Below are 13,476 nucleotides of genomic sequence, written 5' to 3'. Positions count from 1 at the left end.
TTAAAAGGACGAGCCAGCCGAGAGAGGAGAGACAGACATACCGTTTCCATTTTACACGCTGACAATTATAGGACGTACATATGGACCGCGATCATCGATTCGCGCCCTGCTCCATTCATTTACGGCGAAATAATCACTTTATATAAGATTAAAATAAAATCTCGACGAATATTTCATAATGTCAGACAAAGGAATTGGCCGCGAGCGACACGTGCCTTTTTTAAATATTTTATCTCTATCCATAACTCAACGCTGCGCGACACGCACATTTAAATATATTAATAAAGCTATTTGCACGTTCCCGGCATAAAGATGACGGTGCATCGAACTCTCTCACGTCTCGATAGATTTTTGTACTACGGGTCCGATATAGTTGGCGAAGCGTTAGGCGGCGATTATATTGAACTGTTGTACGGCGGATAAAATATACTGCGCTTTTCTTGAACATTTATACCGATAACATGCATCACCTGTCATACGTATTCATTCATATCACGCACCCACGCATGTCAGCTTAACCAGTTCCCTTTGAATCGGTCTTTAGCTATAAGGTGCTTAGGTAGGAACGTTTCTTCTCAAATGTTGGAAAATTAACACGAATTATTCCCGTGTTATATTCTCACTTTTCCAATATAATTCAAAAATAAGAGATATACATCTCTTCTATTTCACGCTCGTAAATTGTGTTTTACGGAAAATTATATTGTGTGTGCGAATTATAAACGGTTAATTTTGTGCAAATTAAATAAGAAGAAATGAGAATTTGCGCGTGGAACTCGTTTTCTTACTTCCTTCTTGAGACCATGGGCCTTCTTTCCTCTCTTATAGTACTCCTTTTCTCTCTCTTCATTCTTACGGCTATGGACGACCGACAGAAAGAGATTGAGAGAACACGAGGGATTCTTTTTTGCGCGCTACGTTCTGATCGTGGAGGACTAGACAAAAGAGAATAGCAGAGAAGGCCTTCTAGGGGCCTTTTTCTTGTTCGCCTTATTCGACCGCGGAGAACGAAAGAATTCAACTCGGAATATTTTCTTTGTTACGCAAGAAATTATTTGTTATCAATTATTTACTGCGTTGCTGGAGGGATGAGCATAGAAAAATTAAGTATTTTTACGAGATTTCTAAAAAATTTCGTTTCTCGACAGGTATTGCAATAGCAAGAACAAATATATTTTCTTATTTCGTAGAGCTGTAATAAATTTAACAAGTTCAATTCTTCGCGAACATTACGTCAAGATCCACTGATATCACGGAAGAGAATCATATGTTCGAAAAATGCGAGTGAATTGTACATACGATATCTTTTCAAGGTCTCCTTTTTCTTTTTCTGCTACATCTCGATTGTTGTCGAAACTCACGGTGACGCGTCTGAAGGTGCGAAGTGAAAGGGAACTTGAATTTTCGAAGATCACTATGGAGGCACCTCTCAGCGAGAAAGGCAGTCGCCATTTCTCAGGAATGAGTCGGCCGAATATTTCAATCCGTATGCGTCCAACCATATATTCCGACGAAAAATGGAAAGGCGAGGAGGCGTGAAAGGAGAAAAAAAATGGGAGGGAGAAAACAGCGGTCGCTCGTTTGGCGAACGGACCCGCGAGAAAGAGTCTTACTCGAAAACGACGGAATTCGGCGGGAGAGCGTACCGGCCAACACACCTCGCTTCGTAATAACGGGGTAAGCGAAAAAATAAGCGGTCGCGGAGAAGTGGCGCGGTTTTTCTTTCGTGGCATCCAAGGTCTCCCGCGTGCATATCTCACGCCGATTAATTGCGGCTGATTTTTATTTATTGCAAAAGTGCAAGATGGCGCACGCCGGTGTGCGTGCGTGGTTAATGATTATTGGCTCGCCGATATTCTCCGCGTGTGGAGAACGGTTTGCGATCGGCGGCGATCGCCGCGGCGCGCGTAACTCGCGCGCTCTCGCGTATCAAGCTGTACGCGCACATACGCGCGCGAGATGGTAGAGTCTTCGTCATAATAATAAATTCTACATAGCAACGTGACTTATCCGCGCCGCTCGCGGCTAAGTGCGCGCAATGATTGTTAATTGTCGACGCTGATACATACGCCAGATAGCGCACCCCGCTCCTCGAACGCTATACGTACTCCCGTTCCGATTCTTTCTGTGACGTCTGCGCTACCGTCCGTGTAAACAACCTGTTTGCGATAATTCGCTAATAAATTCAATAAAAAGAAAAATTATTGATCGTTATTCACTAAGACGGTTTTTTAATGTAAAGACGTCATTGGCTTTATCAGATCGTCCCGATGATTTATCTGTGCTTCTGGGAAAAAAATTAGCTAGTCTTACCGTTGGCTAGCACCGAATAAGTGTTTAATCTCGATTGAACCAAATAAATGTTTAATATCCGTTTCTACTAATGCAGATTAACTTTGATCTTGATTTAAACTTACCGTTTATTTTTCACTAATTTTAGGAACTAGAAAAAAATGATGCCTGAAATTAGTGAAAAATAAACGGTAAGTATATATATAGAACGGTATATATATAGAAATGGACATAATCTAATCACACGTGCTTATTTTTAAGAATAGGTTGAATTACTTCTGTAAGTTTCCGACCTTGCAGTTCCTTTACGAATGGAAATAGAATCGCTTTGCGCGTAACTCGTAAGTTCGCAATTATTACTCTCGTTTCGGTCGCACTCTCGTAAATACAGGCGCTAACGAAACACTGAATCTCTACATTCATTTGTGAGCCTGTAACAAGCTCCGAAGCTGACATTTAGCTTATCCCTCTATTTTTTCGTTATGACCTTTGCCGCGTCTCTTCGGGTCCTCCTCTCGTTTTAATATATTATCACTTTGCGTATCCCCAGGCAATCTCGAGACAGAAGGAAAGTATATGCGTATCCGGCAATCACGCCTTTTTCTCTTCCAATGCCTTTCGCAACGTTACAAACAAACGTGATTCATTCTCATTAATCTTTTTTACTTGCTGTTATCTTAATAGCGCAACTAGCGACACGATATCAATCAGTTTGCACTGCAACATAATATATTTTTAATCTCATGCGCGAACGTATGTAGTCACTGTACATAGAAATATTTTTGACACACTTTGTGAACATACCGAAGATACGTGTTAATGATAAACATTAACAGCGAAGTTCCCACACCGACTTTCGTTCGTAACGTTGCGGTCGCATCTGCTATACGGATAGAACAAACCGCAAGAGGCATTGTGAGTCAATAATCAAAGAAAGGATGAATTACAACTTGTCTCGAATACACCGTCATTCACAGCGACAGTGACACGGATAGATTTAATTATATATATGAAATATGCGCGTGGGACTTGCGACGTAAACATATAATACTCAATCGCACATGATTATTTATTCAAGACATTTTCGAATAAATCAGGCTACGAGATGATACATAATACGAAAATTCTTCGCTAAATTATGTTATCATATATACGCTTCTCCTTTCCATTAGGTAAAAATTCTGTTTGCGCATGCACTGGCATCATTCCGATTAATTCCTCAATCAAGTCAATAGCCTGCTGTTTAGCATTGTATGATATAAATATTTAATGATTTCGCGGAATCTATGATGCAGGCGTATACTTTTTACTTTGTAAGAACAGTCGTATTCATTCAGGTTACCTGAATCTGAGAGTGAGAGGACAGCAGCATGCGAGATCGAAAGATCGGTTGGCGAACAAGTCGAACGGATAGGAGGAAAATTCGAGAAACGTAGAGGAAAAGCGTGACTTACCCAGCGCGAAAGGACGCTGCGGCAGCGGCGGCGGTGAGTGTCAGTTGTTGCGCGGCTGCAGCTGCACCGGCGGTAGCCGGATCGGCCGCGACGAGTTCCGACAGCACGAGCACCGTCGTCGTGGTTGTCGCGGCGCCGCAATTCGGCACGGTCGCGTTGACGGCGTGGCGCACCGTCGGCGGCAGATCGTCCTCGTGCTGCAACTGCAGCTGCGGGTAGTGGTGCAGATGCAGGGCGGTCGCGGCGGCAGCCGTGGCGGCGGATCTCGGGGTGACGCAGGTCGGTGGCAGCAGGCCCGTCGTCCGCGTGACGCCGGCCGACGGCGGCGACGGTGACGGCGGTGGCGGCGGGTACTCGACCACCTGCACGCGGTCCGCGTGCTCGTTCTCGTAGATGATCTCCTTGTCGTGGGTATACATGATCGTTTTCTGCCCGTCGTTGTAGATCAGGTCGATCATCTTGTGCTCGCCGACGCCGAGCGCGTTGTTGCCCGCGGCAGCGGCGGCGGCGGCGGCCGCCTCGGCGTCGGGAGTCACGCGGCCGTCAGGATCGTCCGTGGCCGCGGTGCGTTGCTGCACGTCATCCGAATCATTGTCCTGGATATGTTGTTGCTGCTGCTGTTGCTGATGGTGATGATGATGGTGATGGTGATGGTGACGATGGTGATGATGGTACTTGTGGTGGAGCGTGTGCACGGCCGGTGGTTCGTGCAGATCGAGCACGTTCACCGGCTGCATGGTCGCCAGCAGGACCTGCTCGCTCTCGTTTTGATTTTGGTTGCTCAGAGAGGAGGACGCCGGCGAGACTGGTGCCTCCTGCACCTGTAAACGTAGATAGGTAGGGTCATTGTCGCGGCGTTATCGCAACGACTGCAATATCACCATTTCGATTTGTCGAATAGACGGTTGGATGCATAATCACGATTGTTGGTCGAGATATTATTCCAATGTTCAACGTGTAACGATCGTATATAACGATTTCAGTATCACGCTAGATGTATTTATAGCATTATTTTTTATCGCGCCAGATTAAAATAAAAGAAAAGAACGCTATTGTGAAATCATGCTTCATAATCGAGCGGAGGTATTACGGTCGCGTTACATCGAGTATTAACAACAAGACACCTTGATCTTTGCACAATACCAATCGCGCTCCGTTTTTTTCTTTTTACCGAAATAGCGCGTTTGTCATCGGTCGTATGCGCGCAGACTAGACTAAATCATTTACAAATACAATGGTAACGGAATTAAAACACAACGCGCGGCCGGCGTTAATTTATTAATCGCCATTAACAGGCGCGTGGTTTACGACATTGGGATTTATACGCCCGAGCGCGCTCGGAGTCCTGGGCAACGCCATGCGTATGTTGCAACAGCCTATAACATTTTCGAACGCTATAATAACTCCGCGATAGAAATTATATTAATATCTTCGCGCGCGGGTCCGAAGCGCGAGGCATTTCGTACTGTCAGACATCCTCCTCGTCATAATTAATCGTCCGTACGCTCGTTGCCTGTAACACGCGTGCCGAGAAATTCTTACAGTGTATTCAAAGATCAAACGATCATACGGGCACGATCTAGGTCCACTCACGGCTTACCGCGAGAGACGATCTACCATCGCGAGAGGCTGTCGGCCGTTTTCGTCACGATATTCAGGAAGGATTGGCAATGGTAGCTTTCATTTCCGAGAGAAGCTAGTAATTTTCGCGCGACATCGGTATTACTTAATTGCCTCTACGAGCGTTTTATTTGCCGCGATTTATATTATCCCCCCGAAGTTCGCGCGTTACGTGATACGTTTTCACCGAGAGCTCTCCGAAAGACAGTCACGCGGAAAGGTGAGCCACGAATTAAGTTAAACGCACCGGCAGATTACCGGTTGAATAATTTCATTTTCTTTCTCTCGAATAAAAATATTCCCTTCGTTACACATTTATTATCGTACGAAATAATATTCCAATGTCTGGGAGATATTTTCTTCACGGGTTAATGTTTGATAAAATTGCAAAATTATACATGAGTTACAGAATCCCTGCGATTCAGAAGTTTTAGTGGTCGAACGTCGTGCGAAGGGAAGTCTCTTTAGATTTTACTGAAACCATTACTGGAAATATATTACTCGTAAAACAGATATCCTACATAAGTATACTTAATGGTCAGTTAAACGGCGACGGTCACTTTACTGATGCACTTATATCCTAGTATTCCCGAAGTTGTTGGCGCGCACGGGAACCCCTGCGACCCGCATGAATAAGAATACGGTACAGTAATGACGTCGTTTGGAATTTCCCACGTGTCGCCGGATTATCGTGCTTTCTAGCCAGTAACATAAGTTATGGCGCGAAGTCTCTCTCTCTTTCTTTCCTTTTCCTTCTCTCTCCTTTCTTTTCTTTTTTCCTGGCAAAACCTCCGAGACCTCGAGAGCTGCCCGATGCCACACAGTCACCGCGGCATCATTCGTAACGTGACAGCGACGTGGCAATGCTATTAAGGCCCGTGCATATTGCAGCAGCCTGCAGTCGCAGCGATGGGTTCCGTCAATTAACATAATTAACAATATTATGAATCATCCTCTTAGTGCTCAGGCACCTCGCGCGTGGAGGTGCGCATGAATTACGCACGCCGTTAGCCTAAGCACAAAAATACACTCTTTTTCCTCTCTTTCTCTGTCTCCTCGTCTCCTCGGAAAGTATCTTTTTTCCCCCCTTTGCTCATTTTCTACGGTGTGCGCGGGACTTAATCCCGAGTGTCACCGGTTCCTATATTTCCTCGTGTTGACCGTTATAAATTCACCCGCTGATGAATAATCGCGATTCTACGATTAAGCGCGAGGATTAGCACGATGAAATACGGTTGGTAGGTACGGGTAAAATCGTTAATGGACGAACGCAAGCTCTCTGAATAGACCACACGTGTCTCCACGAGCCAAGGTAACAATGTTTATCTCGCGATTATGACTTTCTGCCGTACAGATGTGACAAACTTATTAATTAATAACATCGTAATTTTACGCCTTTTGCCTGCTTTTTACGCGCAGAACTGCTTTATGATTTTATTTTTTGGAGGCTTTTCTATTAACTACGCTTACGTTATTCGTATATTTTATCTGCATATGCATAATTCTAAATTAAATGTGTCGTATTAACGTTAATTCTGATTACGTAATGTAATTACAGATATTGTATAAATTCTCATTGCATATCAGCACACCTTTATTTGAGCATAAATAACTATTATTAAATAGAAAACGCGCGCGCACGTGTGTGTGTGTGTGTGTGTGTGTGACCACCTATGTTTTATTAATCGTTAATATCTAAAATTTTCTTGTAATGGTACGATATGCTTTTATATTATTATTTTTGTTGCTAATTCTTCTTCAAATCTCGACGTTTTTAAGAACCATGCAGAAATATGAGGAGCGTTATAACTCAATTTTATTTTCATATTTTACCGTGCCAGTAAATTCTTTATAGGTCTTAAAAACAAGACTCATAGACATCAGGCATTGTGTCGTGAGCGTCTAATGGACGAAACGGTCCTGATGTAACGGTAATCGCGCTAACGTCATAAAAACGTCAACTCGCTGCGAGCGGTTTTGCGGTTTCGCGAATTTCGACCGCCGCGTGCCGCGACGCGCGTTTCCCCGTAATTCCCCGATGTCGTTAGGAATCTCCGCGGATTCATTACTTAAAGTCGTCGAGCTACTGAGGCGCTATCCTTGACATCGCACCGCCGCGACACGCTCCATCGGCGGTGTCAAGGGGTCTCAGATACGCCGGCTGGGGACAATTAATCAGCCCGACCCGCGGCGAGTCCGCGACCGCGACACGAACCTCCCGCGGTCGTTACACGACATTACTTAAGTACTCCGCGATGCGAATACCCGGCCGTGTACCGACTTCATTCGAAATCTAATCCCACGTCAGTCGATGAAATTTATCGCGTTCGCAAGGCAAGCGGGATCGAACGCGCAGCCCCCCCACCCCCCGTTCAACGGTGATCCGCTGGAACCGGAACCGCGCGCGGATCTATTCGTTTTTATTGCGTTTCGCGTACGGACAACCAACAACGGAGATGTAAATGGCAGCGGACGTCCAGCGTAAAAGTATATAGATATTTTACGATCCCCCGGTATTGCTTTGCAAGTTATCGCTGTATTTATCGACTAACATTTAATCTGTCATTACACGAATCCGTTGATCTAATCCATTGATCAGCATCTTGTAGCGCGCAGATTGGAGTAATTCATTAAAGATGATATATTTAAACGATACGATTAAATCCGAGTTTATTGAACTGTTAGCTATAGGTACATCACGATCTGAATAAGAACAACAACAAAATGTTTTTATACGTACCTACATTTTTACAATTGTATCACTCGTCCTTTAATGATAACGAGAAACGCTATCATGAAATTTATTTTACACAAGAAACGAGGACGGCCGTTTCTCACGTATCGCCCGAATGTTATCCAATCGCGACAAAACTTCCGAACAAGACAAACGATCGCGATTTCGCGAGTAGCTCGAAATGACTACCGCGAATCCTACGGATCGCCGTCGCGCGGTCAGCTCGTTTAGGATGCTGCGCGTCCTCTTTACACGCAAGAAGTCCTTCATAATAACAGTTAATTGGCCGACCGGTCTCTGCGCTCGTGAGAGTTCATGTCGGACAGTAGTCCAACGTGTCTGTCGGTCGAATGGCCCCCGTCCGTCCGTCCATGGCTAAACTCGCGGATACTCGAACGTCTTTCTCATTTCTTACCCGTCCGCCGCGCCGTAGGCTGCTAGGCTGCGAATCGCGCGCGTACATCCCCCTTGCAACGTGCAGTTATTGCCGATCGCGACGCGGTACGCAGCTGCGTGCAACGCGGATGTAGATACGTGGAATCGTTAGATGCTTTTCTTTCGCGGTATACTCGTACGTGTCTTAGGGGTACGATTCCTCGTCCGTTTGCCGTAACGGCCGGAATATCCTAACGATTCGCTTTTTATAATCGTAAACATTATCGCTCGTTGCATTACCTTTAGCGCGAGGATTGCCGATATCTATTAGTCTTCGGGTTACAATACATTGGCGTTCCGTTAGTGATTCATCAACCGTTAACTGAATTAACAAATAAAACTTGATAGACTCAGAATGAATTAAAAATCCAACAAGCGTAAAGATATTTTCTTTCCAGAAAACGATAAACAAGAGTCGAGACTTTTAAACCGCGAGCTGCAGACTGTGTCGTTTGTGCTATCGTGATGCGTCTAGACAACAGCTCGTAAAGCAACTTTTTTTTCCACTACTTCATGATGTTAATGCTCTCAGTTGCACGCGTAAGAAACGCCAGTCTTAACTTGAGTGCGTTAATTGCGAGTTTCAGTGAAATTTTTCTCTTGCATTATACTGTTCAGTGTTCATCGATAATGTCCCGATATGGCTCGTTTTATCGCCTTCGATAATCGTACAGTGACGGCTCGAATAACATATTGCCGCAGCTATACTCCAATCTTTTATATAACTTAGATATTGAGTATTTCGCAAACGTCTGATATACGCGGAGGATCAAAATATCTGGCTTAAGTTTATTAATCTTGCGCGCGTACCGCGCGCACGGCTTATTTAATTAACGTCATCGCTGATTATCGCTTATCATCCATTCATCAGGCGCTCCCCTTTTTGCCGCGAGTTTATTTCGCAAGCAAAATATTTCGGCGCGCCGGCGTGTGTGTGCGTGTGTGTGCGCATACTTATTTTCGATACATTTTTCTTGCACGCTTTCAATCTCGTTTTTGTGATTGGTATGAGTCATTTGAATCGAGAAAAGATTTGCGTGCGCGAATTACAGGGACTTTCCTTGTCTCTCTTTTTTTTTCTTTTACCTACCATGCAATAATGAATCGGTTAACGAAAAAGTTAATGAAGATACAAAATGACCAGTCGCTCGGAATTCTATTAAAGAGCCTTTACTTCTTATCTCCATAATGAACGGCGCGATCATCGACGAGGGTTCCCTTCGTTTGACCATCAGGTACGAGAAATCTGAAGAGTCATCACTGCGCACAGCGAATCTCTTCCTTCGTCCAGTTCTGTCCGCAGGTAGATAGGTAGAGATCCCATCACGTATACGAAGAGACGAAAAAAAAATGGACGATTAACGTATCGTTCGCGTCTACGATGTGAGGATATCGAAGACATCCGCAGAGACATTGGCGCGTACATAATAAATTCACAAATAACGGAAAACAGACGCGGCCATTCACGTCACCGATGAAGAAGCGCGCGTTCTCTTTTTCGATCCGGAAGCGCGATTATATTTACACGGCTACTTGAACACCCGGTATGCTTGTGCACTTGCGATGCTTGTCGTAAACAGATTTAACCGGCGTATTAAAAGGCGCCAGCCGCAGGTGCCAAACGGGTCGTCCTTATTTTCGTCTTTCTACGAGATTTATGCGCGCATATTTACACGCGACGTTTAAGGAGAGCAAAATGCAAATGACTTTTTTTTATTAATTTTCGTATAGTGTTCACTGATGGTATCTTAAATCCTCGTGATTTTTCTCGCTTAAACGTTTTATCTTACTGCAAAAACTTTTCTTCCTGACTTTTTGTGCTATTTGCACATTATTGGCGCAATAATAATATTACACAAATCATTGTGTGCCTATCTTTTTCATCTTTATAATTAAGATCATCTTATTGGAGAGAGAAGGGAAGAGAATGAAGAGAGAGAGAGAGAGAGAGAGAGAGAGAGAGAGAGAGAGAGAGAGAGAGAGAGAGAGAGAGAGAGAGAGAGAGAGAGAGAGAGAGAGAGGGGGGGGGAAGTTTCGTTTATTGGTCAATTTTTAAGTTGCTGTATCGTTTAATTGCGATCTTTATATTCTTTTTATAGTCAGATAAAACAACACAAGTCGAGAAGCTGGACGCTCTTTAGTTTTAAAATATGCAATCCGCGTCATAGAAGCCGCAAATCACACGCAATCCGGGCCAAAATAGGCCCATAATGTGCCCGCGGGGATTTATCCATAACCCGTCGAGCTATTAAGATTCTTGGAGAACGGCTTACGTGCCATACTCATGCTTCTCATTGTAGAGCGTCGTATCGCGAGTAATGGGGTTGATCAATGCATTTCACTTTCGTACGGCGGAGGCTCTTTGAAGCTACAAAAACTCGAAGTTACCCGCGGTGATTTGAATTAAATTTTCATGAAAACGCGCACGCTCTTCTGCTTTCGAAAGTTGCCTTATTGCATCGGAAATGAGTTTGTATTATAAAATATTACAATCAAAAGTAAAAATCGTACCAATTTTTTTAAACAGTTGTTCAACAGATTTCTATTATTGAGGAATTCAAACTATAAAAGATTTCGCGTTATTAATGAAACGCCGGCTATAACAGAAATCTTAGCAATTTAAAACAAGTAAATTGAATAATAAAATACGAATATAGTACTTTAAATTGATTCTAAAGCTAATTCTTTCTGATCCATGCTATTTTCAAAGAATTTAGTATTTTCGAGGCGTTTAATACGCGCTTTTAAACCATAAAATCAAAAATCCACAAAGACTTAAGTCATTAAAAGCAGATTTTCGTTTCCTATACAGACTCGTACATCATTTAGAAATCTTGGCGTCTCGGGACTTTTCCCAAAATATCTCTTCATGACTGTTAATAATCCAGCGGTCTACCCTCATTATTTCACGCAACAGGGTGCTGTCGGGATAAACAGAGAAAGGTGGTGCGAGTAAAAGAATAATAAGTGAGGAAAAAGGTGACGATTATATAAAAGAAAAAGGGAACAGGTAGATGAAACGATAATCTATGTGGTGGATTATGTCATTGTGTTATTATTTTAGTTATGAAGTGTTGGAATCTTTGGAGTTTGCGTAATAAAAAAGTAAACACACGCACACACTTCTTTATATTCTTTTTAAATCCTTTTAAAGATTAGAATAGAAATAGACGTTTATATATATATATATATAATTATATATATATATATATATATATATATATATATAATTAGTCTCCATTTATGTCACAAAAATAAAATATTAGCCAGAAAAATTATAAATTTTCTACAGATCTTAAATTGCCGACTACGCCTATTTAATTTTTGTATATCGTTTAACGTAAAATAAGATTGTCTGATTTTAATTCGCCTCTGTATTGAGTTTACACCATTACTTTATGGAAATATTCTCACAATCAGACAATTTTATTTAATAATAGATGTATCATGTAAAAATATTTGGCGCTAAGTTTTATTATCCGAAAGTAAGAGTTTGTCACTGACCGGAGACAGAGTGCAGGGTGCATTATCGGCCTCGTCGGTGCACGTCGACATTCTCCGGCGCCGTCTTCCGTTTCTCTTTTCTCTCTTCGTACTGCTAAATCCGCTTAAAACGCGTAGTCGGCTGAATTCTCGTTGTCTTAGGACTCGCAGTTCTCTTTCGACGGTGAAAACCCTTCAGCCTGATCTAGTCTTCGACTAGATGTCTCTACGTCTATGTAAATATTTAGGCATCGAGTATTATATCACAGGTTGCTGAGGGTTGTATGGCACGTTGTTTGAAGAACAGCGGGCGGTAAAAATCTGCAAGAAACAGAAAGAAAGGTGCTTAAGGTTTATCACGACTACCGACATCATTATTTATCTTCAACATTAAATAATTTACAGCCGCTGATGATTCGTTACAAATAGATTTCCTTCTATTTGTCTGTTCACGAGTAATCTAATTGTGTGCATTTAACGTAAGCGTATAAAGAATGAGATGAACTGGCGATCGACGACTGTTAGGGTGAAATGCAAGTGTAAACAGGTAACCCTATGTTTTCCTCGCAATAGCAAGCAGAACCGGAGAATCCGCGTCTCGGTTTCGCCACGTGGCTCGCCAGGAGAAGGAGAAGCGTCACGCACGCGAGACACGTACTCCCGCGACCGGGAAACCGGAACCCGCGCGCGAATGAGCGAGCAGGTTCGGCGTTATTCGCTTATCGCCGGGCGAGGATCCGCGCGAATGTCGGTCAACCAGTCTGACACCGCGAATTCTACGTTCTCGCGCGCGGTCTCGTCCAGGTGGATGGTTAGCAAAACCAGTCAGTTTGCTCTTCTCTTCGACTCGCCCATCTGCTCCTACTACTACGGCGGAGTAAGCGCGCGTGAGCGCGCGCGTGGAGGAGGGCGCGCGCGTAAAACTGGAATTCAGCTCGCGGGCACTGCTCTGACTGATAGACAGGTATAATAATAGACGTAACGAGGAAGCCGGACCATCGAGAGTGAACACACAGGACGGTGCTGGTTCTCACCATCTCTCTCTCTCTCTCTCTCCCTCTCTCTCTCTCTCTCTCTCTCTCTCTCTCTCTCTCTCTCTCTCTCTCTCTCTCTCTCTCTCCACCTTCCTGTCTCTTTCTCTTTCTTGGACCACGCGTCGTCAATAATGGAGACGCGGTGATGTTCGCGAGGAAGGAACAAGACTGGTTGTTAGAAAGATAGAGAGAGAGACGGAGAGGAACAGAGAGATACGTCGAAGAGGGTGGCGGCGGGAAGTAGGTAGGTAGGTATCTACCTACTACGCGGAAGAAGGAGATTGGGGCGACCGGGGAGAAGGAGTAGGTACGCACGGGGCCGGTATACAACCGCGAACCGGAGACGAGAAGCCAGAGAAGCAGGTTCAGAGGAGCCGGTCTAACCTGATTCTCAAAGGGAACCCTGCATCAGATTGGACCCACC

General features: G+C 43.9%; 2 protein-coding genes and 1 long non-coding RNA gene across 5 annotated transcripts in view; 2 read left to right on the top strand and 1 right to left on the bottom strand.

Moving 5' to 3' along the window:
* Positions 1-11,667, top strand: part of LOC143906303 (uncharacterized) — a 46,741-nt gene extending 35,074 nt beyond the window's left edge. The window contains exon 3 of the long non-coding RNA XR_013259476.1: positions 11,348-11,667. This is a non-coding gene — a long non-coding RNA (uncharacterized LOC143906303). The remainder of the gene's footprint in view (positions 1-11,347) is intronic.
* The window catches only part of Gwl (serine/threonine-protein kinase greatwall), a 150,433-nt gene that overhangs the window by 110,243 nt on the left and 26,714 nt on the right, over positions 1-13,476 (top strand). The window lies entirely within an intron of this gene.
* Positions 1-13,476, bottom strand: part of Grh (grainy head) — a 116,070-nt gene that overhangs the window by 96,762 nt on the left and 5,832 nt on the right. For all 3 annotated transcript variants that reach the window (XM_077422291.1, XM_077422290.1, XM_077422289.1), the window contains exons 2-3: positions 12,040-12,339; positions 3,747-4,567 (exon numbers count right to left, since the gene is read on the bottom strand). In XM_077422291.1, the coding sequence (XP_077278417.1) occupies positions 3,747-4,567; positions 12,040-12,090 (872 nt within the window). In that variant the 5' untranslated portion in view covers positions 12,091-12,339. The remainder of the gene's footprint in view (positions 1-3,746; positions 4,568-12,039; positions 12,340-13,476) is intronic.

Source organism: Temnothorax americanus, unplaced genomic scaffold, assembly GCF_048541705.1.
Source record: "Temnothorax americanus isolate GAGA-0224 unplaced genomic scaffold, ASM4854170v1 Scaffold7, whole genome shotgun sequence".
Lineage (NCBI taxonomy): Eukaryota > Metazoa > Arthropoda > Insecta > Hymenoptera > Formicidae > Temnothorax > Temnothorax americanus.
Note: the sequence above shows the minus strand (reverse complement) of the source record. Positions and strands in the feature narration are given on the sequence as shown.